The following is a 26,555-nucleotide window of genomic DNA, read 5'->3' on the forward strand; positions in this document are numbered from 1 at the left end:
TATAGTAATGTTCATAACTGCACATACATAGATCAGTACAGGAAGGCCAACAGGAACCATTTTGATTCCTAAACTGACCAAATCCTTTCTCTGCAAGGTTAAAAATGGAAAAGCCTCCCCATTGTCTCTTCCTTTAATCTGTGTTTGAATAAGGTGTGAGCCTGTGACCTGGCCCAGGAAATAAGTATTTTAGCACTACAAAAGAATGGCCAGGCTCCCCAGAAAATCCAATCAAGTAACCTGCTAGACAGGAGATAAACAAGGACAAGAGATAAACAACATTTAAATTTCTGTGATGTAGGTGGGATGTATCTGAGGGGTGGTCTTAGGTTACACCCCTTCTGTGATGTATGCATAATGTTTCTGGGGGTGGTCCTGATCTAGAGAAGGGGAATTTCAAAAGTCTTTATAAGGCCTTGCAGGCCATTGTTCTGGGTGCTCTTCCTCTCCTGCGTGTGAGGGGGGTACCCTGTTGCAACAGATCAATAAAGATCAAGCTTACTAGCTGCTTTGCTTCTCAATATTCTCTGGTTGGCCTCTGTTATTTTCTCCTACCAATAGGGAACCTATGTAAGGACTCTATATGGGCTCTTGGATACCCCATAAGGGAAAAGGGCATATTTTTATTTACAACAGCCTAGAGGAAGGAAGCTGAGCAGTCGGGGGAGTGGTGCAGGAAAAACAACTTACTCCTTAACTTAAAGAAAACAAAAGAGATTATTGTGGATTTTAGGAAATGTAAATTGAATATTCAGCCATTTATTATTGAGGGGAAGTGCGTGGAACAGGTCTCAGTGTTTCGATTTCTGGGAATAGAGTTGAGAGATGACCTAACCTGGGGAGAAAACAGCAAAGACCTGGTGAAGAGAGCACAGCAGAGGTTATATTTTCTGAGAATCCTCTGGAAAAATAATCTCTCAAAGGACCTGGTGATGGCATTTTACCATTGTACTGTTGAGAGTGTATTAACTTATGGTCCGTGTGTGTGGTTTGGGAGCTGCACGGTCAGGGGAAAAACAATGCTGTCCAGGGTTGTAAAGACTGCGGAGAGAATAATTGGGTGCACTCTTCCCACCTTGGATCTTCCCACCTTGGATCAAAACTATGCTTTCCATAAGAAAGCTGCAGAGATAGTGCAGGATAGTGCGCACCCCGGAAATGATCTCTTTCAGCTTCTGCCTTCTGGAAGAGGGTACATGGTTATAAAGACTAGGACTAGCCGCCTGAGAAACAGTTTCTATCCAAATGCAATTTTGGTTTTAAATGCAGGGTAAGGAGTCTCTATGTATTGTATTGTATATTGTATTTAATTATGGGAATCAGTGTTTCTAGGGGGTTAACCAGGCTGGGATAGCAGGCTTGTTGGTTTTTGAATGTCTGGTGTATATTTTTCAATTTCGTTGTTCTGTATGGCAATAAAGATTATTGTATCGTATCGTAAGAAAAGGCTCAGGAGTAACCCGACACAAATCCGGAGTTGGGTCTCTAAGACAGTTGGCTGGCGCCTTGTACACCTCCTTCCGGCAAGTCCTGCAGCCCAGCTGCTGCCAAATGCCTTGCTCTGCTTTCCTGTGGACCACATCAGCGAGGACAAGAGGGGAGTCTTGTGGTCTGAGCAGCTCAGGACTTCCAGACACATGGCCCAGTCTTGCACCCCAGGGGAAGTCATGGAGGAGGTGCCTTTCCTGTTTGCACCTTTGCTCTCTTTTTCCCTTTGCATCTATCGTTTCTTTCCCCCTCTTTATATTGTGTGTGCATGCAGAAGCACAAACAGCTCAAGAACACGCAAGGAAGTTTTATTATGATGACCGCACTAAAGCGCAACCGTGCATAAAAACGACAAACTTTTCTTGCAAGGGCGGCCAACCGCTGCCGTTTTATCTTAGCTTTGCAACGCAGCAGCTGGCAACTGCGGACGTGGGCAGCGAGGGTTTGCAGGTGGGCTGCCATACATAAGCCGAGCAAAAAAACCTATTGCAATTGAGTTCTTGGGTTGTGATTCTGCCTGGTTTGCTACTACTTAAAATAAAAATTAAAAAACAGGTAACTATCGCACAGATAATATTTGGTGCATTTGCACTTGCCTTTACAGGTAAGAACAAAAAGGGGGTTCCGCTCTGCTGGGATACTTTGCATAGGCCCATCAGAGCTGCACCCTGAATGTGTAGTGCGGACAGGGATGGCAGGATGGAGGAAAACAGCTCCATTTGTAGAGCCGCTATTTTAATTACATTTCCATATGATTGCATTACGGGACACAGCGTGGAAGCAGCTAAATAAGACAGTACCCAACACCATTGCTTTATAAAAGATTGGCAGCATGTAAAACCGATCTCTTTCAAAGCAAGCATCAATCAGCTGAATTTACATTTCAATTGCACACACACACACACACACACACACACACAAACACGAACACCCCAATACATTCTGACCCTAATTTTAGAACAGGAAAGACTATGGACTATGGAAAATGTTGAAAGACTACAGCTCCAATGATCATTGGCCACACTGACCAGGGCGAAGTCTGGCAACATCAGGACGACCATAAAAGATTGCTGTGAGGCTACAGCGCAAGATGGTGGATTAATCTAACAAAAAGTGGTGGTTCTAACAGCTTGACGCCTCCTAAAGACAGTTATAGATCTCTGATCTAGAACATCAGGTTATCCTGCCTTTGGGGCAGGAATTACTAGCATCACACATACCTAACGTCTGCTATTTGTTTATCAGTGTGGCCTTTCCCCCCGCTTCTCTGCCCACCTGAGGAAGAGGTAGAACCATAGAATCATAGAGTTTTGGAAGGGACACCAAAGGGTCATCTAGTCCAACCCCCTGCAGTGCAGGAACTTTTTGCCCAATGTGGGGCTCGAACCCACAACCCTGAGATTAAGAGCCTCAAGCTGTATCCCAGCAGACTCAGAAATGTACTGACTTTCCATGGCTCCCAATAAACATACCACACTACTGCTTCTGCCACCAGTTCAGGCCATTATGCTCGTAGAAGGGTTAGAAGGAAACGTTTGTTGAGGACAGAAAGCTTAGCCGGGAATCAAATACGGTGCTGCATTGGAGAGAGGCTGCTTCAGTTTTGCACCCACCCTCTTTTTTCTTTTTCTACAACACAGGATACCTTCACAGTATGAAACTTTTTCAAATTTCTCAGTCCATGCTGCCTTGCTCAGTTTAGGCCTCGCAAGGGTTCCGTCTTTCGGCGCAATGTGTCTCAAGTCACTAGAACCACATCTGTTGGAGGGAGGAGTCTGCCGGGGGACTCAGGCACTGCATGGGGAAGGAAGTGTGCGCCCCCAGCAAGGACGGCCCACCGAGACCAGGAGGGAGAGCCGAGCGCTGGTCTTCCATCCGGGTGCCTTGGGCTTTGAGCAGCAAATCCAGTAGGCCCTGAATTCCTACTGGGATGGGGGGCTCTGTGCGCTGGTCTTCGAGACGCTGGCTCTGTAAGGAAAAGAGGAGATGCTGAGCTCTGCTAGCCGACTGAGAGCCAACATGGCGTAATGGTTAGAGTGTTGGACTAGGACTTAGGAGAACAGGGTTCAAATCCCCGCTCAGCCATGAAGCTCGCTGAGCGACGTCGGAGTCAGCTGCCATCTCCTAGCCTAATCCATCTCACAAGGTTATTGTGAGGATGAAATGAGGATTGTCCTAAGACAGCTACATCAAGTCCTCCATTTCCAATGTTTAGAGTTTGAGTGCCATAATTTAGAAAGCCAAAACAGCACCACATGCACAAATGGGAGGTATTAGCAAACTTGAGGAAACACCAAGACTTGCAGAAGAACAGGGGGAAATGTATTTGGGGGGGAAACACCCTAATGTTTGGGGGAACCTCAGAAACAGTCCATGAGGACTAGGGATATAGGAAGTTAGCAAGGTCCTTTCCAAGCCGTGTTTCTTGCAATCAGCGCTGCTGCAGTTCAGCTTCTGTTAAAAACTATGTCAGTTACCTTGCTGTGGCTGAATGTAATGTAATTAATCACATTGTCATTGTGTGATTCCATCCCATTCGCTTCAATGCAAAGGAAATGTCAGAATTGGGGGGGGGGGGATGGACGTACAACGACCCTATAACAAATACCAGTCGTATTAATTTGCCTGAGGCCTTGGTTCCTGACTACAAACGAGCAGGGAAACTGAGGCAGTTTCTGCTTCTGTGTCTGCTTGGAGGAGAATTTGCTGCCATCCTTAAGGAGGACTGAGCATGCTCAGTAGCCACAAGAGGCTGGCTGACTGCTGGGGAGGGGTTGCAATCCTGAGTAGAAGCACTCCATGCTGCAACATTTTGTTGCAGATCCCGCTGTAGTTGGATTTCAGGATAGGTAATGTTAACCACCCTGGGAATGTCAGACGGAAAGGAAGTATCAACATTTTCATCATCATCAACATCAAGAGGGTCTGCTAGCACCAACGTCCACCCAGGCCTTCTCTGGAGACCTCATCGCTCACCTGATGAGCCAAGATAGTGTCATAGAGCTTCTCTTCAGAGACCCTCGAGTTGCCCGCACACATTTCCGCAGCCTCCTCAAAATCAGCCCGCTGGTCATCAAGCCTCCGGGCCTGGGCTTTGGCCACCATGTCAAAAAACTCCTCCGCTTGGAGAGAGGTCAGCGAAGAGAAGAAGACTGGGAGAAGAGAGGAAAGAGAACAGATTGTGTAGCAGAACAGCCATACACGGAGGGCAGAAGGATAACAGGGAATCCTGGGTGTCCTCCAGCGTCACCCAATCAAAACATTAACTGGTTTGAAGTTTCTAGCCCTCATGACTGTCAACCAAAGTTTGGAAATACTGAGGTCTGCTGAAACCGCCAGGCGTATTGTCAGTAGTTGAATTTCGTGGCCCTCCAGAGGTTGTTTGGCCAGGTGTTGAGGCCCCAGGACTCACAATCTGAGGTCTCCCACCTGTGCTCCAGAACGGTTCTCCCTACCCAAATTTGTGTCGTGGGCACAAGTTAGCATGTACAAGTCTGTGCCACATGAGCCTGTGCTCTGAGACTTCAAAGTACCTACCACCACCACCCCGGAAAACTGTTGGTGGACGCCAAAAGGCCTCCCTCACCAGGGGACCATTTGGAGTAAGAGGATCCTAGGGAGCTGGGCTTTCGGCAACCACCCCTTCTGTTTCCCTGCATCACTTCTTCAAATACTACTACTAATAATAACAACAAGAAGAAGAAGAAGAAGAACTTATTATTTATACCCAGCCCATCTGGCTGGGTTTCCCCAGCCACTTTGAGTGGCTTCCAACAGAATTAAAAGCACAGTAAAATATCATACATTAAAAACTTCCCTAACAGGGCTGCCTTCAGATGTCTGCTAAAAGTCAGATAGTTGTTTATTTCCTTGACATCTGGTGGGAGAGCGTTCCACAGCGTGGGTGCCACTACCAAGAAGGCCCTTTGCCTGGTTCCCTGTAACCTCACTTCTCGCAGTGAAGGAACTGCCAGAAGGCCCTCGGCGCTGCACCTCAGTGTCTGGGCTGAATGATGGGGGTATACTGGGCCGTGGCTGTTTAGGGCTTTAAAGGTCAGCACCAACACTTTGAATTGTGCTCGGAAACGTCCTGGGAGCCAAGGTAGGTTTTCAAAGGAAGGATATGCCTGGAAATCTTTGGAGAAGACTGCAACATTCTAGTCCAATAAATATTGTTATAAGTTTTCTTTTGGCAGGGGAGGTTGAACCCCCAAAATTAATAAATGGTAGTATTTTGGTTATTTGAGATGTGAAGAGAGAAATACAAGCTGCAGAGGAATTCCTGGGCTAGCCTGAGGTGTGAACAGAGACTGGGGATTTGGAGGGTTGTGAGAGGAAAGAGTGTCTTTAACAAGGTGTGTTGGGAAGAGGAAGGGAGAACAAAGACAAGAGATCCATTTTGGGCAGATGCCCTTGACTCCAGGGCTGTGGGAAAGACACCCCTCTTGAAAGGAACATGCTGTAAGATCTGAACTCCCTCCCTCCAAACTCAGATGTAAATATGGGAATAAGCCATATTTCTGAAAGCTACAACCGTCTCCGCCATGCCTTCAATTCTCCAAAGGCACAGAGGCCCTGGTTGAGGGCCAAGACCCCAGGAATCCCGAAGGCATAGACGACTGCAAATATACCAAATGCCTATTAGCACTGTTATAAGAATCCTAAGGTCTCGAATATAAATTAAATGTTCATAAATGTACAAGGCAAACACGTACATAACCCACATGTCTGAAATAGTACAGGAGAGCAATCCTGAAGCCATTTTGATTCTCCCAAATTGACCTCAAATGTTTCTCTGCAAGTTGGAAGGAAATGGGACCCCCCCCCCATTGTCTTTTGCTTACAAATCCTGTCTTAAAGGGCGTATTTGTGCATGAATAGGGTGAGCCTGTGACCTGGAGTCAGGTACTAAAGTATTAACCATCACAAAAGAATGGCCAGACTGCCCAGGTAATGCAGTCAGTGACTATTATCAGGTACCCTGGCAGACAGGATTTCTGCCGTAGACTGCCTCCTCCTGTGATGGGCGTATGATGTTTCAGGGGGTGGTGGTCTTGGGCTACAGGGTGGGCAATTTCAAGAGTCTATATAAGGGCGTGTGCACCATTGTTCGGGGTTCTCCTCCCTCCTGCCTGTGGTGAGTGGGGACCCTGTTGCAGCAGTTTAATAAAGATCATGCTTACTAACTGCTTTGCTTTTCAATATACTCTGGTTGGCCTCTGTTAATTTCTCCTACCAAAAGGGAACCTACGTAAGGACTCCAGAATGGGCTCCAGAATACGCCATAAGGGAAAAGGAGCAGGTTTTTTCTTATAACAGCACGGATATAAAACATGGATGAATATACTGTCTGTTGTTGTTTTTAAAAGCATTCAAATTAAAACAAAACCTGAAAACTTACAGGGGTTGCTCTTAGGTTTAGCTTGCTCAAGGTGAGTTGCAGCAGCCCTGAGCCAAGCAAATGTCTCCGGCGTCTGACTTCCTCATAATCAACAGAAACTTCTGCAAACTGCTGTCAAGCGCAGTGTACTTTAGCACCTACACACTGGGAGCATCCGGGACAAGAACAAATAGCGTCTCTTTCTTTCTTTTTGAAGTTCAGAAGCTTTTTGCCTATTTCTAAATAAACACCTTCCTTAAAGAAATGAGCAGTTTATGCAAAAGGCTAGATTTTGCAGACGGGTTTCTGCAGCCTTTCTGAAAAAGTTGAGCCTAATGGAAAAAGTAATTCCAGCCCCCTTCAGCTTAATGATTGATGCAGGGGTTTGTTTGTTTTTTTGTTTCATGAGAAGTACAGGAAGTATAATCTTGACGGAGTGAATAAGGGTTAGCAAAAGGTTTACAGGATTTTGTTTGCGATAATTAGGAAGTCAGAAAATAGATGCAGCTCATTTTGTCAAACATTTGGTTTCAATCTTGCGCTATACACAGACACTAAAAATAGCCTAAGGGCAGGATCAGGCCAAAATTGTTTTGTTTTATAATCCTTTCCTCCTAGGGTTTTGGGGCCGTGTACAAGGGGCATCTCCCCCACTCCTCCTCCCTCCCCCACTTTATCCGCACAAAAGCCCTGCAAAGCAGGCCAGTCTGAAAGATGGTGACTGGCCCAGGGTCACCCGCTGAGTTTTGGGGGCGACTGGGAATGTGAACATGGGTCTCATTGGTGCTATGGTGACACAACTCCACGCACCGTACACTTAAAACACGCGCAAACCACATTACTTCCCCCAAAGAATCCTAGGAACTGTAATGTGTTAAGGGTGCTAGGAACTGTAACTGTGTGAGGATTCTTTGGGAGAAGAAATAATGTGCTTTAAAGGTAAATGGACCCCTGACCATTAGGTCCAGTCGTGGGCGACTCTGGGGTTGCGGTGCTCATCTCGCTTTACTGGCCGAGGGAGCCGGCGTACAGCTTCTGGGTCATGTGGCCAGCATGACTAAGCTGCTTCTGGCGAACTAGAGCAGCGCACGGGAACGTCGTTTACTTTCCCGCCGGAGCGGTACCTGTTTATCTACTTGCACTTTGACGTGCTTTCGAACTGCTAGGTTGGCAGGAGCAGGGACCGAGCACCAGGAGTTCATCTCGTCGCGGGGATTCGAACCGCTGACCTTCTGATTGGCAAGTCCTAGGCTGTGTGGTTTAACCCACAGCGCCACCCGTGTCCCTTTTCAATGTGCTTTAAATAAAAGTTAAAGCAACTTTAAGTTAAAGCACCTGTGATAATGCAGACGTCTCCGGCTTAAACGCACAGGAACTGGTCTGCTAAAATAAAGTTGTTAACCCTGCGGGATTTGCATCTTTCCTCAGGGCCTGCAAGACGGAGCTGTTCCGCCAGGACTTTGGTCGGGGTTCAGTCTGATTCTTTTCTTTCTGTATAAGAACAAGCAGTAAAGAGGCCTCCTAGCCCGCTCACAGGTCCTTTATAAGACCAGTGGTAACAGTTAGCCCTGGAGAATATTAACCACTCTCAATTTTACCCGTGGACTGCCATCTGTCCAGATTTTAATTTGCTCTGAACTAATTTTAAAATGTATTTTAAGTAATCAATTGCCTGTTTTTCTGTTCTTATGTTCTTTGTATACTGTCTTAGTTTCATGATGTTAGCCGCCCTGAGGGCGGGGTACAAATAAAAAGTTATTTATTTATTATTTATTTATTTGGGAAAGGAGGTCTCATACACACCATAGATGTGCAGAAGCACATGCCTTCTGCCAAAGAATCCTGGGAGCTGTAATCTGTCAAGCATACTAAGGATTGTAGCTCCACAAAGGGAAAGTTCCTTTGTGATTCCAATGTGTTTGCCATGCATGGTGTGGATTTGACCAGCGATAGCAGGCTGGCATTCTCATCTTACCCGCCTGATCTTTCTCCATCTCCCCCGTAGGGGTAGCTGGCAGGGACCTCCAGGGCCGCGCGGGATCCGTCTGCCGTGTTCTCTGCTTTGGGCGCAAAAGAGGACCCGGGTTTGGCAGGAGACTGAGGTCGTCTTGAGAGGAGGCCTGGATCTGCTGTGGAGCAGGAAGCAAGGTTGAAAGTAAGTCTCTAACCTTCCTAGAAAGAAGGTTATGGGGTGCAATGAGTGAGTGCCTTCCAAACAATTTCTCTGAAATGAGAGTGGGGGTGGATCTACACACAGGACAAAAACACTGTAAATGTCAGTAATCGTTATAACGAAAGAAAAGAAAACGCTATGGAAAATCGCAAAGAATTTTTTTTGCTCTCCAGCGCCATCTGGTGTTGCATGTTTATAACACATTCGAAACGCTGTTTTTTTACTAAGGTAGCTGAGTCCTGAGTGTGGTGTGGCCATAGCTGTCAACTTACAGATTTGAAAATAAGGGACCAGCAGCCTTGAAAATAAGGGATCAGCAGCCTTGAAAATAAGGGATCAGCAGCCAAAATAAGGGATTTTCCAAGCACAGGTACGTTCAACTTCTGAGCTCCTCCAAGCCAAAGGCAGAAAGCCCAGCCAGCAGCCAAACGAAGCCTCAAGCGGTGGTTCCCACAGCGCAGCAACCCAGCAAAGGGGATGCGGCAAGGAAAACCACCGTCACCTCTCCGCTGGGAAGCACTGAGAAAGGCGAGTCCCCAGGCAACGCGGCCGATTTGATTGGCACAAGGCATGCAAGCTCCACCCCCCAGTCGTTCTTAGAGTCCTTATTGGGTGAGCAACGCAGCCAAGCAACACGGTTGGAGCCTCCCTCCTCCCTGGCCGGCAGGGAGGGAGGGAGAGGAGCTGCTTCCTTTGAAACCTGGGAAATTTAAGGGACATCATCAATAAGGGACAGCAGCAGGACACGGCGCTGGGATAAGGGACTTTCCCGCCAAATAAGGGACGGTTGACAGCTATGGGTGTGGCCGCCTTGACCAATCATAGACAGGAATGGCTAGGAGCTAGGTGGAATCACAGATCTGTAAAAAAGTGTGGATTTGCACACACTGGACAGTTTCTCTTGACTTGAAATGTTCTTTTGGGGCTTATCAGAAGTACATAAAGGCACGAAGTGGGCAGGGAGAACGCCGGCCCGCAATGATGCCCACCTGATAGGTGCCGGAACTGTGCTCCAGCTGAAAAATGTAGACATCCTGTTTTGCTCAACCAGCAGACCCTCTGGCTTCCAGCCCTCACTGGATGCGAGTTCCCCTTTTCATTTGTGCTCCTGCACACCTCTTGGGGCTCGGCCTAGCATGCTAATACGGCCCTCTTGTTTCCTAGCGGTCCCATTTTGCCTTCAATTCTGTTGGCACTCAGCCTCCCAGATTTGTTTTTAGAGGGAACGATAGCGGCTGCTGCCATTTTCAGTGGCGCACGTACAGTTTAAGAATGCGAGAAGGGGCTGGCTGGATCAGGCCAATGGCCCATCTGGTTCTGACATTTAAGTTCAAGCATGGGGTACCGCTGGCTGGTGGGAACTGTAGTTCAGCAGCACCTGGTAGGCCAAAGGTGCTGCTTGGCCCTTATTCCTCTGAGAGGTACATCAGCCTTACCTGTTCCTCTGTGGCTGTTGCGCTGACATCCAGTCGCATCTCTTCTTCCACTATCACATCCATTTCCTCCATCCTTCTTTTGGTTTACTCTCTGCCTTCTGGCCAAAGACTCTTGTGGCCAAATACGCAGAGAAATCGCTTTCCCCCTTGTCCTGGGCAACAGAGAAGAAAGGAGATTAGCAGATTCCTTGTCCCCCAAAAGTCTCATCCCAGAATGTAGCAGTTCCTGCTATCGAAAGAATGGTAGGGTGTTTGGAGAAGAAAATAGTATGCTCCAGCTAAATCTCTAGTCTCTGAGCCCTGTCAATTCATAAGAACCGAAGAAAATAGCTCATAAAAAGGTAAAGGTGCAGGGGTGAAGGTCAGGATGACCAATAGAGAGCCAGGCTAAGAACCTCTGAAGCCATATTATAGGGCCATCTAAAAGCTAAAAGCACAAAGCCATTTTAGAAAGCTAAAGACTATTTCTCTTTCTCATGTTTGTCACTTTGCCACCTTTTGCAGAGGCAGCAAGCATGCAAGCTTGTGGGTGCAGCTAGCTTGCCCCTGCAGGAAGTTTGCTAGTTGAGGTTAAGCCATTTCTGAGAAACGACCCCTGACAAAGGCAAGTAGCAGGATGTTTGCTGACCGCCAGGCTCCAGATATAACGCTTAGGTGTGAAGTTGCTAAACCACAAGGACATTTCTTGGAAGTGGGGGGTTCAGGGCCACTTCCTGGAACTAGTACAGAGGTTAAGTAGATTATAAGCCAGTAGCGCCACCTAGTGGAATAGGCAACTTGGAACCGAAAGGCCACCACCAAATTTATTCATTGGTTGAGCTTTAATGAATATGTATCAATGACCATAGGAAATTGTCAATCATTGGCTAAAGGGATGCCAAGGGGCTGAACTATGCTTTGCAGAAAGGTATATAAGTTGACTGCCCCAAAGGGGGGGTGGGCATTTTCTCATTTTCTGAAATGCACCCTTTGCTTTTGTCTGACAAAATCAAATAAAAACTTTTTCTTTAAGAAACTTTGCTGCCTGATTTTTACATTCCTGGTCTGTATTTCTGAAGTCCCTTTCATTTCTGGTGCCAAAAGTGACTCGGATCAGAAGGACTTTAAGTGTCCTCAGAGACCAGGAGGCAGCTCCCTTGCCCTCTGGGCAGAGACGGCGGAGGGCCAACAGACCTCCTGGTTTCCAAGTGCACACCGAACCTTTTCTTCGGAGGGGGGCAGAAGGCAACTTGACCCTCTTGCTGTATCCTGGGACAGAGGACAACGGATTTGAAGAGCCGAGGTTGGGAGGACAGGGCAGAGAAAAGCCGGCTGGGGTGAGTACATGGCAACAAGACCTGAGGGCATAGGAAATCCTCCTTTTAATTAAGGAGAAGGGAGATCCTGATCAAATCTCCAGCGTGGATAGTGGCATTAAGTAGAAGGGTTGACTGCTGACAACCACCCACGCTTTGGTATTAGGAAGGAGAGAAAGGGGGGCACAGGGTGGATAGTGTGTTGTGCAAGCGTCCAACGAGAGAGGCATTTTGTGCATGTATGTGTCTTAAACCGGGGCATTCCCCTGGGGTCGTAACAATAAGTACTCCTTGCGAAGTGAATGTGTGAGTGTTTGGTGTGGGGACGCTGTACAGGGCCATACTGAAAATGGGAGGGGGGAGGCTCGAAAGCCTTGAAAGGTCCAGTAATTCCCCTTCAATGTATGTTAAACAACTTCAAGGAAGGACCAAAATCAGCATAGACCAGGGGGGACATCCTGACCAGATTCCCTATATAGACAACTGGCTGAAGGTGGTAGATGACAATCCCCCCCCCCTGGTTGAAGAAATGCAGGACTGAACATTGCAAAGTCACTCCCTCATGTCAGGTTTTGGAGAGGGAAGATGTCCAGAAGAAGTGCAGTGTTTATGGAGAAGAGTGTACAGAACAGTAAGCAGTTATTACTGCATTAACAGAGGAAAATAAAAGAAAAGAGCATGAAACAGGATGCTGCTATAGAATTAATGTAACAGGATCTTGAACAGACAAATGAAGGACTTAATAGATTAAACACAAGTCATTTAGAAGAGAGGTCTCAACTAATTCAAGACCTCCAGAGGCATGGAAGAGAATTTGACAACCTCAGAGAGGTTTTAGTTGAGAAAGACAAAGAAATTTCTGCTATTATTTCAAATACAAATGTGTATTCTGAGCAGATTAATATTCTGAAATGTCAGATAAGTGCAAAGAGGATGAAATGCAAGACAGGGAAATAGTGTTGTCTAAGGCTGAAAGGGAAGTCCAGTTACTGAAAGATCTACAAACCAAAGGTGTGAACAGTGGAGGCAGAAAGCTTTCAGAACTTTCTGAACAGTTAAGTGCAATAAAAATCAGAACTGGCTGAGGAAAAAAAAAAAGAAATTGAAAACGTTAGTAAAACAAAAGAGAATGAAGAATTTGTTAGGCAAAACAAAGAAACTAGCCAAACAGTTAAAGATCTTCATTCTGCAATTAAGACTTGTGATGTTACTTACAACAACAAACTTATGGAGTGTGACTCACAAATTAAATTGCTTAAAGAACAAATAAGTAAATCAGCTAAAAATTGCAAGAAACAGAAATAGAATGTAAGGAGGAACAGACCATTTTAAATCCCAGGTCGATGAACATATCTCTGTAAAGGAGAAATTGAACAAGTTACTAAAATTAAAAGAAAAACAAAGAACAAAGTTTTGTGAATGAGCTGAAATCAGTGAAAGATTCATACAACCAGCTCACTTTACAAAATGCAAAAAAAAGGGATGAAGATTTTGGCTAATTTATCCAGACAACTTGCTGAACATACTGACCATCTAGAAATTGTCAAAAGGTCACTGCAAAAAAAAAAAAAGAGGCAGAGATTGTGATATCCCTAAAAGACAAGCTTAAAGTTGTGGAGCAGTAGGCTTTTGCAGAATCCTGATCCAAGGCTTCAGTATTTTAGCAAAACCTCTAAATGAGAATACCAGAGGAAGAAGAAGAGACCCCTTTGAGTGGGGACCAGCCCAACAAGAAGCCTTTGAGACTATCAAGCAATTAGATTCCACAGTGAAAGGCTGGCCACCCTGTCTGCGGGGTGTCGCTGCCACCGCCACGCTAGTGGAAGAAACAGGCAAGTTCACATTTGGCCAGGAGATGCATCTGAATGTGCCCCATTCGGTTCTCACCCTTATGGAATATAAGGGGTACACAGACTGAAACAGGCTTTGCCCAACCCATTGAGAAGTCTGCAGGCGCAGTGGAAGCTTGTGAAGCAGACGTGCCTGATGTTCTAGAGAGACCAAAGGGCCCTATCCATTTTAAGGGCCAGCGTTGATTCTTGGTTGTTGGCAATACTCCAAGGGAGGAAGCCCTGGGTAGCGTGGCAGCCACTGAAGACAGCATGTCAGGCCACAGTGGCAGCCAGACCAGAGGGGGCTGGAAGCCCAGAAGGGGCTGTGGGACGCCCAGAAAGCCCAGAGGGGGCTAGAGGATGCCCAGAAAAAGTACCAAGCCCAGAGGGGGCTGAGGCTGTTTTGGGAAGTTGTTTCTACGCTTCAATAAATCTGTGTGATGGACTGTGGGCTGGAGAGAGGCTGAGACCTGGGAAGAGGAAGGCAGTTACAAGTTGTTCCTCAGGCAGCAGAGCACCCAGAAGTGGGGGTGCAAGCCAGGCAAGCCGTTCCAAGAGCTCTAAGAAAGCCAAAGTCTCCAAGAGTTGTTTGTGTTTTGAGGCGAAGTCCAACAGCAAAAGGCATTGCCATGCAATTGGCAGCTGGATGCAAGGCTAACATCTATATTGATTCTAAATATGCCTTCTTAACCCTGCATGCGCATGGCGCCCTATGGAAAGAGCGGGGCTTGAGTGGAGCCCACGGGAAAGCTCTGAAATACGTTCCAGAAGTTGAGACGTTACTAGAAACTGTATGGGCCCCCAAAGAGATTGCTGTAATGCACTGCAAAGGCCATGATAGAGGTTGGGACATGGTCACTAGAGGCAACCGGAAAGCAGATAATGCAGCTTGTGAGGCAGCTCTGAAACCTCCACCAGTGGTCACCACCGCCCTCAACCCAGTTACCCTGTTGCCGGTAGGAGAAGGTGAGGAGCAGACGCACGATTGCATTGAGGTTATGGACACAAGACTGGACCAGGAGAAGTGGCCAGAGGAAATCGATTGGCAGACAGAGTGGCCAAGGAAGTAGCCCGGGAACCGGCCCCGCCTCAGTTATTGGAACAGTGGTCCCAGAAGGGATCTTAAGCACTGCTGACAAACCAGATACTATGTATCCACCCACATGAGGCCAGATGCCACAACCAAGCAGCTGGAGAAGTATGTCTATATAGCCAACCTTTATCAACTGGCGGCCCAGATTTCCAGGAAATGCCTGCTATGCCAAAAGAATAATCCCAGAACTCACTCCAGACGATGTGGAACCACGTTACACCCTTGATGAACAGCAGTGGACCAGCCAAGAAGGAGCAACGCTCCAGGAAGGACCAGACAGCCGTGTTTTTGTGCCCCAACATCTGGCCAGCACAATTGTAAAGAATTACCACGAGTCCACCCATTTGGGAGGCCCAGCTGCTAAAGCACACCTTGGGAGAATATTCTATCTCAACTAACTGCTGCTATGACTAACTGCTGCTACATCCCAAAACTGTGCCCTGTGCGCCAACCAAGAGACTGAGACTATCACCCTTTGAACTTTTGTATGGCAGGCCACCCCTTTCGTCCGAGACATCCCCGCCAGTTTGGGGCGGGTGGGAGATCACATCACTCAGGAACAAGTGCAATTCCTGTCCCCGTGTGTGTTTGCTTCCCTTTCCAGGTACTACCTCGAGCCTACACCGTGCAGTCTCGCTGAGCCGGTCCACAAGTTCCAGCCGGGTGACAGCGTGGAAGCGCAACCCCCTCATCCCTAAGTGGCGAGGCCCGTATACCGTCCTCCTCTCCATCCCAACTGCGGTGAGAGTAGCCGACGTGATTCCCTGGGTGCATCACACGCGTCTGATCATCACCTTGTGTCTGACGCTACCGGAAACGCGTTAGGCCACGGGCAACGAGATCCTGCGACTGATCATCACAAGGACTTTCACAAGGACTTTCCCCTTTTCTCTATTATGTTCTGTATTGATTTGCTCTATGTCCTATTGTCCTGACCCCACTGAGCCATACCGACCCTATTGGCCTGCGGACCTCTGCTACGACTGGTTCGTCTTGCCAGTGGTAAGAAACGGCGTGCTCATTGGCTATTGGGAGTTCTGGACCGCTCTTGCTGTTGTGGGGGGGTAACCAACTGTCACTCAGGGGGTAGAGCACTGTACCAACCCCATCTGGTAGACCAGGTCCTAATCTTAATCCAGGTGTTGCATGGGACGGAGCCTATCTTAATGCAAATATTGCAGGGGAGGGAGCCTGAACCAGGTGCGCATTGAAATTGCTGAACCAGTGCCAGTAAATCCTGCAGCCCCACCTGTGGTTGTCGTGGTGGCTCGAGCCTCCCATAATCCCAGAAGAATACCTGGCCTGGTAACTCCACACATAATACCCTTGAATGTGGTAGGGTATTCTTGTGGCTGCATAAGGGTTGCCACCCCAGGCTTCAGCTTCCATAGGCCCTGGTCAGAGACCACGCAGGTGACCTCCACCCAGTAGGACCAGCCTTTGAACTTCACAGTGTCTATTGCCATCCCTATGGCTCCCGAGGCCTAACAGTGTATCAGTGCCAGGCGGCCACTTTTCCCTGTGTAGAGTGGGAACGTTTTGTGTGTAGACGCTGTTCACACCTCAGTAGGGCCAGGACTTAGAGGCCCCATGCCCTGGCCTTCGTGGGCCACCATCCCTTTGGCCTGTGGTATTACCCTTTTTGTGGTATTTCTGTGTTGGTGGTACAGTTCTTTGTTCTGGGGCCCCGAACATTCCTCGAATCAGGATGTGGATCATACCCCGCCTCCGGATGGTTCTCACCTCTCAGATGGCCACCGGGGGGAGGGAAAACACCTTCCTGAATATGACAACAGCTGTAGCTAAGAGCCTGAACAGGTCTGAGTGTTACAGGCTGATTTGTACCACAAAATTAGTCTAGATGGTGCAGGTCTCCCCAGTGTATGTAGTTGAATTAGTTCTTAGCTCCCAGGTTGGTCATGGTTAAAAGAGATTTTGCTTGTGATTTTACTTCTCTTCGTTACCATATTACTCTTATCATGCTTTTTGCCTTGCCTTATTCAGATTGTACGCCAAATGGTGAGCCGCTCAGTTAATGCAGCAACACGTACCTATATCCTGGCTCTCTATGATGTTGCACCTATAGGTCCATCAAGCGAAAATGGAGAACCGTGACCGGTCAGCATTTTCGTGATGGAAAGGGGGGAATGCAGGGGTGAAGGTCAGGATGACCAATAGAGAGCCAGGCTAAGAACCTCTGAAGCCATATTATAGGGCCATCTAAAAGCTAAAAGCACAAAGCCATTTTAGAAAGCTAAAGACTATTTCTCTTTCTCATGTTTGTCACTTTGCCACCTTTTGCAGAGGCAGCAAGCATGCAAGCTTGTGGGTGCAGCTAGCTTGCCCCTGCAGGAAGTTTGCTAGTTGAGGTTAAGCCATTTCTGAGAAACGACCCCTGACAAAGGCAAGTAGCAGGATGTTTGCTGACCGCCAGGCTCCAGATATAACGCTTAGGTGTGAAGTTGCTAAACCACAAGGACATTTCTTGGAAGTGGGGGGTTCAGGGCCACTTCCTGGAACTAGTACAGAGGTTAAGTAGATTATAAGCCAGTAGCGCCACCTAGTGGAATAGGCAACTTGGAACCGAAAGGCCACCACCAAATTTATTCATTGGTTGAGCTTTAATGAATATGTATCAATGACCATAGGAAATTGTCAATCATTGGCTAAAGGGATGCCAAGGGGCTGAACTATGCTTTGCAGAAAGGTATATAAGTTGACTGCCCCAAAGGGGGGGTGGGCATTTTCTCATTTTCTGAAATGCACCCTTTGCTTTTGTCTGACAAAATCAAATAAAAACTTTTTCTTTAAGAAACTTTGCTGCCTGATTTTTACATTCCTGGTCTGTATTTCTGAAGTCCCTTTCAAAGGGACCCCTGACCATTAGGTCCAGTTGTGACCGACTCTGGGGTTGCGGCGTTCATCTCGCTTTATTGGCCAAGGGAGCCGACGTACAGCTTCCAGGTCATGTGGCCAGCATGACTAAGCTGCTTCTGGCGAACCAGAGCAGCGCATGGAAACACCGTTTACCTTCCCACCGGAACAGTACCTATTTATCTACTTGCGCTTTGACGTGCTTTTGAACTGCTAGGTTGGCAAGAGCAGGGACTGAGCAACGGGAGCTCACCCTGTCGTGGGGATTCAAACTGCCGACCTTCTGACCGGCAAGTCCTAGGCTCTGTGGTTTAACCCACAGCGCCACCCGCATCCCACAAAATAGCTCATGAGAAGGAATAAAAAACAAACATCAGGAAAGGAAGGGTGGGAAGTCAAGGAGAAACTTTGTATGTTTTTTTTTTAATTATATGATGATAAATGCTTTGAAATATTGTTGGAGACAGTCATATATATATATATATGAAGAAGATAGCTCAGTTGATATCAGCATGGTCCTGATAATATCAAGATTGCAAGTTCAATTTGCGAATGGGATAGTGGCCTATTTCTACATTGCAGGGGGCTGGACCAGGGTTCCTTCCAACTCTACAAAGCATTGCTGGATCAAGCGAATAGCTCACCACGTCCAGCATGCTGTTCTCACCGTGGCCGACCGGGGGCCTTTTGGGGGAACCCCCAAGCAGGACCCCAGCACAAGAGCCCTCACACAATTTCCAGCAACTGGTATTCAGAAACATTGCTGAGTGCCACTGAATGCATTAACTGAACCCAGTTAATTCATCATCTGCGGCCATCAACGTGCACAACATTTTTATATGTTAGCAAAAATGCCCTCTCTTTCCCCCCCCCCTTTCCCCCCAAACAATAGCTCCTTGATCTGAAGAGTTTAAAGCTAAATTTGGAGAGCTGGGAGACAATAGAAGGAAGGGGAGGGTCGCAGCGGAAACTGGGCCGTGAGGGCCAAGCAGGGCAGTGCCCACCAAGGGCAGCTTGCCCTCACCCAGCCTGACCCTGCCTGCCTTCTGACCACCAGGCTGAGGTGTGGCTCGGCCTGCCAGAGTCCTCTTCCTCCTCCTCAGATTCCTTAGTGTTTTCCCTTGTAGAACTCAGCAGGCAAGATGACACTGATAGCTCAGTGGGCCAGGCACCAGACTCTCCCAACTCCGCAATCCCGTGATTCTTTGAAACCAGAGTAAGTTGGTGCCACCTATTTCTTGCTCGGCCTGCCATTGGCTACACTTACTGTCCGTCTCATCGTGTTCCACGCCATCAGTCCCATGCACACCAGGTTCCTCTGGGAAAGGCTGCAAAAGAATTAAAGTAGGGGGGGGGGCAACTGACCTGGGAAATGTGGCCTTGCCTGCTCCTGCATCTTATATCGGTCGTTGGCTGTGAAGGTCAACAGCTGCACAGGTTGGATTTTATTTCAAAAAGTGTTGGCTTTTGGCGAATTTCCTTAGCTCAGAAACTTTCCCTTTTTCTTTTTGAGAATGTGTAAAAAAAAAGCTAAGCAACTTTGCCAAATTAAAAGCTCAAAAAGCATTTGTGTCTGGATTTTCACTTTTTGAAATATGGCAACCCTCAGTTAAATCACTTCCATGCATGCCCAATAAAAATAAAGAAACTCTCACAAAACATCAAAGAGAGCAAAATATTGTTATGAGTTCGGGAGGGGGGCGCTAGATGCCCCTAAATTTGTTATGATGTAGTAAAAGTTAAAATTAATGAAGGCTTGATTAAACTTTGCCGAAGATGGAAATCGACAGGATTTAGTTACACTCATGAGCCAAGCCATCTGGGCAGAGCTAGCTGGATCGGCCATCAGCAGGGGACAAAGGCCGTTTACCTTCCCGCCGGAGTGGTACCTATTTATCTACTTGCACTCTGGTGTGCTTTCGAACTGCTAGGTCGGCAGGAGCAGGGACCGAGCAACGGGAGCTCACCCCATCGCGGGGATTCAAACCGCCGACCTTCTGATCGGCAAGCCCTGGGCTCTGTGGTTTAACCCACAGCACCACCCGCATCCCTCAGGTTGTTTATATGTGTCAGTAAAACCATATACCATAATGAAGACACCACAGTCTCTGCTGTGCCTCATGCCCCAAAGGAACAATAAACCCTGGAGCCGCAGGAATGTCACCTCTCATGGAGACTGGGGTGACGTGTCACAATATCAAAACAAAGCATGATAGATTAAGATCCAATAGAAAAGACAACAAAGATCAGCACCGAAAGCTGAAAAAATGAAGTCCAATTTAGGGTTGCCAACTTCCCCCCCTTGCTGCGCTCCTGCGCCTTTTAAGAACTGGAAGCTAAATGCATGGGCAGGAATAAACTTCCCCTTTTGAATTTCTGCCTGCCACGCAGCTCTTAGGGGCACAGGAGCCTTGGCTGGGAAAGCCAGGTGGCGCCACCCCTCCCTTCCTCCTCATTCTGCTACGGCACCTCTCCTTTCCAGCTACGTCTCCCCTCCACGGGGCAAGGGGTGGGGTGTCACTGCCCTCAGCCTGCCCCTACCTCGCCTGCTCTCTCACTTGCTGTCAGCCGCCTGCTCCTCTGTGGCCTCAATGCTCCTTGTACAACTTGGCAGGGACGAGGATAGGGACCAAAGGAGCAGGAGATGTTTCTGGTCCTGCCTGTCACTGGCTCTCCCTATTGCCCCATAAGTCGCCACCGCCACCCATACCAGACTAGACTTCTCCCCTCCCTGTGGTCAGGCAAAACATGCCAAGTCATGGGCCCGCAGCGGGGAGGGAAGGTTGTTGTTTTCAGTTTCTTCTCCAAATTCTGGGCTGAGTCACAGAGCTTGGTCTGTGTCACAGGACTAACGCACACAGGCTCAGCCCCCTAACCTAGGTGGCTGGCTGAAAAAGAGAAGAGGGCCCCACAGTCGTTTTGAAAGGGGAATTTGAAACCCGGCATGGCGAGTTACTACACCTGCGGAGAAATTCCGCTTTCCACCCAAGTCTGAAAGTTGCCACGGGCACCGTTTTCTTTATCGAACCCTCCCCAAAGTTTCCTTTTTAAAAAATACCAAGGACATAGCTGTGGAAACACAAGGCATAATGGTAAAGAAAAGTGGGTTTCTGGGAATGTGCAAAGCTCACGTCCCCGCTGGTGCCTTTCAGGCACTCCTACCTGCTCCCCGCACCCCACCCCTGCAATCTGTTTCTCTAAAGAAGTGTTTGTGTGTGGCTGAGGGGTGTAAAGTACAATTGGGTCCTGCAACAAAATGTTGCAATGTGGAGAGCTCATATTCAGAGTTCCAACAACATATAAAAACACCCAAAACATCGGACATTAAAAACTTCCAAATACAGAGTTGCCTTCAGATGTGTGCTAAAAGTCAGATAGTTGTTTATTTCCTTGACATCTGGTGGGAGCGTGTTCCACAGGGCAGCAGCCACTACCGAGAAGGCCCTCTGCCTGTGTAACCTCACTTCTTGCAGTGAGGGAACCACCAGAAGGGCCCTTGGAGGAGAACCTCAGTGTCCAGGCTAAATGTTGGGGTTTGAGATGCTCCTTAAGGTACTCACTTCTGTCTTCCCACCCCCCATCATTGGTTTTTTGTCCCTGTCCCCCCTACATGTACACACACACAAAGGCCACTTTTACACCACTTGAACATTCCTGGGAATTGTAGTTTGTTAAAAGTGCCGAGAAACTTGTTACGAGACCATTTTCCCCTTCACGGAGCTACAATTCCCAGAGCGCTTTAGCAATCAATCCCTCTTCCCAGAGAATTTCTGAGTATTGTAGCTCTGTGAGGGGAATGGGGGCATTCCAACAACTCTCTCAGTACCTTTAACAAACTACAGTTCCCAGGCTCCTTTGGGGGAAGCCATGACTGCTTAAAGTGGTATAATACTGATTTAATGGTAAGCCGCAGGTGTGGCCTTAATCTGCATTGCATGCCCACTAAATCACCAGACTGTTGGTGGGGGGGTCTCCCCTTAGAATTTTTTCCTCTAAAGATCTGGTCCACTTCTTTCTGCAAACCTCGGGGTTTTCCCCAAACCTGCTGATACTTCCCTTCAGTGTGTGAACTGTGCCGTTTTAAAGATACATGCCTTGCATTCAGAAGGCCTCAGGTTTAATCCGCGGCACGCCCAGGTAGGACTCGCAAAAGATACCTGCCATAAATCCAGCTGCTAGCCGGTGTATACTGAGCTCCATGAGCCAATGATCTGACTTAGTATAATGAAAGGCACTTTTCTATGGCCTGCAGCAAAATGTTGCAGCGTACTTCCGCAGCCTAAAATGATTGTGGCAGTCCAACAACATCCTGAGGGCCACAGGTTCCCCTTCCCTAGTGTAAACACGACCAAGCTAGAGGGACCAAAGAGATCTACCTCGGTATACGGCAGTTTCCGAGGTTCCTATGTCCGCACATCAAATTCTTTCAGAAGTGGCGCTTGCCAGAGAGAAAAGTCTGTCGGCACATGCTCCCATACCCTCCAACATTTCTCTGATGAAAATAGGCACGTCCCATTCCACAATGATCATTTTACTATAAATACCCCACACATCTTATTGGGTTGCCCCAGCGACTCTGGGCGGCTTCCAACACAAATAAAAACATAATAAAACATTAAACATTAAAAGAAAACATCCCTATACAGGATTGCCTTCAGACGGCTTGGGGTTTGGATAACTCCATACCCTCCAACATTTCTCCAATGAAAATAAAGACATCCTAAGGAAAAGTGGGGATATGGGTGGCGCTGTGGGTTAAACCACTGAGCCTAGGGCTTGTCGATCAGAAGGTCGGTGGTTCAAATCCCTACGATGAGGTGAGCTCCCATTGCTCAGTCCCTGCTTCTGCCAACCTAGCAGTTCAAAAGCACGCCAAAAGTGCAAGTAGATAAATAGGTATTGCTCTGGCGGGAAGGTAAATGGTGTTTCCGTGCGCTGCTCTGGTTTGCCAGAAGCGGCTTAGTCATGCTGGCCACATGACCCGGAAGCTGTACACCAGCTCCCTCGGCAAATAAAGTGAGATGAGCACCACAACCCCAGAGTCGGCCACGACTGGACCTAATGGTCAGGGGTCCCTTTACCTTTCCCTTTAAGGGAAAGTGGGACATTCTAGGATCAAATCAGAAACTGGGACAGCTTCTCTAAATCAGGGACGTCCCTGGAAAATAGGGTCTGTGCTCAAGAGTTAGTTTGGCCCTTAGCAACAACGCCAAGAAGGTCCTTTGGGAGAAGGAGGGAGAAATACTTTGCAGCCTCAAGGGGACATTCAGATCAAGCTGCCAGGATTTCTAAATTCTAAACACGGCCAATCCTCATTCTCCAAAGGGCTTCCTCACACATGACACATTTCCTACCCAGAGAGGACACTCCCTGCAGGCCAAACTAGACCCAGCTGGTGTTGACGTGGTTTGCCCCTTGCTGCTGCTGCTGTTGTTTTTTAACAAACGACCAATGGGCAGGCAATAGCGGGGGAGCTGATTGCATTTCTTTATTTACTGCACTGCCAAGCCAAACATTAGAATGAACAGATGCTGCAGAACATTCACAGGGCAACTTCAGTGCAGGGCTGCATTCAATTAGCAGAAGCCAATGCAAGGATTTCTGCTGTGGCAATGGGGCTTCCTGCCCCCTCTCTGACCCTGTGCACCCCCTGCCCCCCAAATTGGCTCAGCGTAGATGGTTCTGGCTAGCAAGCTTGCGCTGATGGGACAAGCTTAATGCTATAATGAATTCCTCCTCCTGGCCAGGGCTTCTGCCTTCCCTCAGGGCAGACAGATCCTTAAGAAGCCCCAAGGAAGATGGGGAGGGGGGTACAGGAGAGAGGCTGCCCCACAATTCTTTCAGGCCCTTGACAGTTCCCTCAGAGGCCAGTGAAACAGGCTTCCCTCAGGGCTTCTCCTCCCATGGCAAATCAGCAGATGTAAGGAGGAGGCCCAATTCATAGAATCATAAAATTGTTGAGTTGGAAGGGACCCCGAGGGTCATCTAGTCCAACCCCCCTGCAGTGCAGGAATCTCAGCGAAAACATCCATGACAGATGGCCATCTAACCCCTGCTTAAAAACCTCCAAAGAAGGAGAGTCCACCACCTTCTGAGGGGCGTCCTGTTCACTGTCAAACAGATCTTGCTGTCAGAAAGTTTTTCCTGATGTTTAGTCAGAATCTCCTTCCTTATAACCTGAAGCCATTGGTTCGAGTCCTACCCTCCAGATTCGGATCAGGACCGGGTCACGGGCAACAACATCACACGGTCAAGTTTTGTTTTGGCCCATGGCGAAAGGCAGGCACGTGCAACCGTTTACACACGACCTACAAGAGGGTATTATGCTTATTTATTTAGGTGGTTTATATGCCCCTTATTTGCGCAGCAGATAAGAATCCGTGAAAACCCATTAAAATAGCAGTCCATAAAACCACACGCGCCGTATTCCCAAGCCAGGTTCTCCTATCCCACCCTGCCTAGCTGTGTAAACAACACGCAAAACCGCACAAGACCCATCTGTGCAAACCATGCGGAAACGCAACCGGACCCACACCTGCAGCAGACTGCTGCACATGTGGGAATTTACACCTGGTGAAGCCGCCTTCAGCTGAGACGGGCCGTTGCCAGGTCTCCAACCAGCCAAGCGTCGTCTCCTCTGACCAGCAGCATCTCTCAAGGGGTAGCAAACATGTCGGCCCTCCAGATGTTGCTGGCACCCAGCTCGCATCCTCCCTGCTCATCGGCCGTGCTGGCTGGGGCTGATGGAAGTTGGAGAACGCAACAACATCTGGAAGGCGGCTCCACATTGGCTATCCTCAGAGACAAACGCAGCTGTCCTCTCTGTGGTCCTCTTCTCAGGAGATGCCACTTCCCAGCACGGAAGTGACTTGCGTGTCGGAAACCTGTAACTTACGAAGCAACTTTCTAGGGCTGTTTTTGTGCTGGCAATTGTACTCTGCAGCGCTCACCTTTTTTGGGGGGGGGAGGTGTCGGTGTGGTCCCCCCCTCAGATTTATTCCCGCTGTTGCTGACAGTTCCACGTCCCCATTTTCCTTCCTTCCTTTTCCCCTTGCTTTTGCCCCAGTTGTTTAGTTCTGGCTGTAGTCTTCTCTCCTTCCTCCTTGCGCCTGGACTGTCGCTCGGCTCAGCTGTGGCTACGCCCCTATTTCTACACGGGAAGCCACTACTTCCTGCCTCCGCTGCTCATGCATTTGCTGCTCACTCGCTTTCGCCTCGGCTCCCTTCCCCACAAACCCCCTTCCTTTTATCTCCCCACCCACTCCTTGCGGCTGAGGAAGGAGGCAGGTGCACAGAGGCCTTGCCCTTTACTCAATCAGCCTTCGCTTCCTTCTCAAGAGACAGCAAGACCTGCTGGGAAAGCCCCTTTGCCCAGGAGCCTAGCTCTTTGCTCAGGGTCCCTCTGCAAAGCGATGCTCCGTCTCAGAATCCCAGAGACATTGAATTGTAGAGTTGGGGCCTGAGGATCATCTAGTCCAACCCACTTGCAACATGGAGATATGCAGCTGTCCTGTACGGGGATCGAACCTGCGGCCTCGGTATTATCAGTACCATGCTCTGTTTTCCAGCGATAGTCCCGGATTTAGAGAAGCCGTCCCAGTTTCTGATTTGATCTTGTCATGTCCCACTTTTCCTTAGGACGTCTCTATTTTCATCTGGGGAAATGTTGGAGGGTATGGAGTTATGCAGCCCTTGAGCCAGCCTTTAGAAGACACCTGAAGGCAGTCCTGTATGGGGAAGTTTTTTTAATGTTTTATTATGTTTTTATTTATGTTGGAAGCTACCCAGAGTGGTTCGTCAACCCAGTCGGATGGGCAGGGTAATAGTAGTAGTAGTAAGGTAAAGTTAAAGGGACCCTTGACCATTAGGTCCAGTCGTGACTGACTCTGGGGTTGCGGCGCTCAGCTCGCTTTATTGGCCGAGGGAGCCAGCATACAGCTTCCGGGTCCTGTGGCCAGCATGACTAAGCCGCTTCTGGCGAACTAGAGCAGCACACGGAAATGCCGTTTACCTTCCCACCAGAGTGGTACCTATTTATCTACTTGCACTTTGACGTGCTTTTGAACTGCTAGGTTGGCAGGAGCAGGGACCGAGCAACGGGAGCTCACCCCGTCGCGGGGATTCGAACCGCCGACCTTCTGATCAGCAAGTCCTAGGCTCTGTGGTTTAACCCACAGCGCCACCCACGTCTCTAGTAGTAGTAGTAGTAGTAGTAGTAGTAGTAGTAGTAGTAGTAGTAATTGGATAGAATATCCCTGTTTTCATAGGAGAAATGATGGAGGGTGTGCCATCAGCTTGCTTTGTTTTATTTTGCACATTGGGAGGTGAAAAATGAACACCACCTTCCCTCTCATGGAAAGTCCCAGGTTAATCCCTGACATCTCCACATATGGCTGGGACCGAGACCCTGCCCAAGTCGCTGAAGAGCTGCTGCTGCCAGTCAGTGCAGGCAATAATGAGCTCAATGGACCAAGCGGCCTTGAAGCAAACATCAGAGCCAGCATAGATTCCCACAGACTGACTCATAAGGCAGCTTCTGACACCCGTGTCGCATCGGGCTGCCATGTTGTTCTGCCACCTTGTGAGAGGAGCAGGTGGGTGGAAGGATGGCTGTGGACCAGCGGCACATATGCGCCCTGCAGAAATCTCACACTGCGTGTGAAACCGGGCTGGAGCTCAACAGCCTGGCACTTCAGGGTGGCTGTGTGGGCTCCATCGTTTAATCCTGGCTTTCACACAAAATATTCTGGCGGCTATCCCAGAGGTCAGAAAGCGGCCAAGCTGATTTTGTTCTGGTTGGTTAGCCAGGACTCTTCTGTGTCCTCTGGGGAGAGAGAGAGAGAGAGAGAGAGAGAGAGAGAGAGAGAGAGAGAGAGAAAGGAAGGAAGGAAGGAAGGAAGGAAGGAAGGAAGGAAGGAAGGAAGGAAGGAAGGAAGGAAGGAAGGACAAGACTCCAGTACAGGGTTCAAAAGGAGCCAGACCAA

The 26,555-nt window shown here is 48.4% G+C and overlaps 2 protein-coding genes across 3 annotated transcripts in view; one reads left to right on the forward strand and one right to left on the reverse strand.

Annotated features, from left to right (window-relative positions):
- Positions 1 to 1,775: 1,775 nt before the first annotated feature.
- Positions 1,776 to 24,718, reverse strand: GPSM3 (G protein signaling modulator 3). The gene is made up of 5 exons (XM_081183650.1): positions 24,522 to 24,718; positions 10,478 to 10,629; positions 8,844 to 8,997; positions 4,465 to 4,640; positions 1,776 to 3,456 (listed from the first exon to the last, which is right to left on the reverse strand). The coding sequence occupies exons 2-5, from the start codon at positions 10,547 to 10,549 to the stop codon at positions 3,235 to 3,237; spliced, it is 624 nt and encodes a 207-aa protein (XP_081039776.1). The 5' UTR covers positions 10,550 to 10,629; positions 24,522 to 24,718; the 3' UTR covers positions 1,776 to 3,234.
- The window catches only part of EGFL8 (EGF like domain multiple 8), a 43,806-nt gene continuing 26,162 nt past the window's right edge, over positions 8,912 to 26,555 (forward strand). Inside the window, exon 1 of one of the 2 annotated variants that reach the window (XM_081183206.1) lies at positions 8,912 to 9,023. The gene's annotated coding sequence lies outside the window, so the exon portion shown is untranslated. The remainder of the gene's footprint in view (positions 9,024 to 26,555) is intronic. The other variant, XM_081183203.1, reaches the window with a different exon arrangement.

This window comes from Podarcis bocagei (genome assembly GCF_964188305.1).
Source record: "Podarcis bocagei genome assembly, chromosome: 2".
NCBI lineage: Eukaryota > Metazoa > Chordata > Lepidosauria > Squamata > Lacertidae > Podarcis > Podarcis bocagei.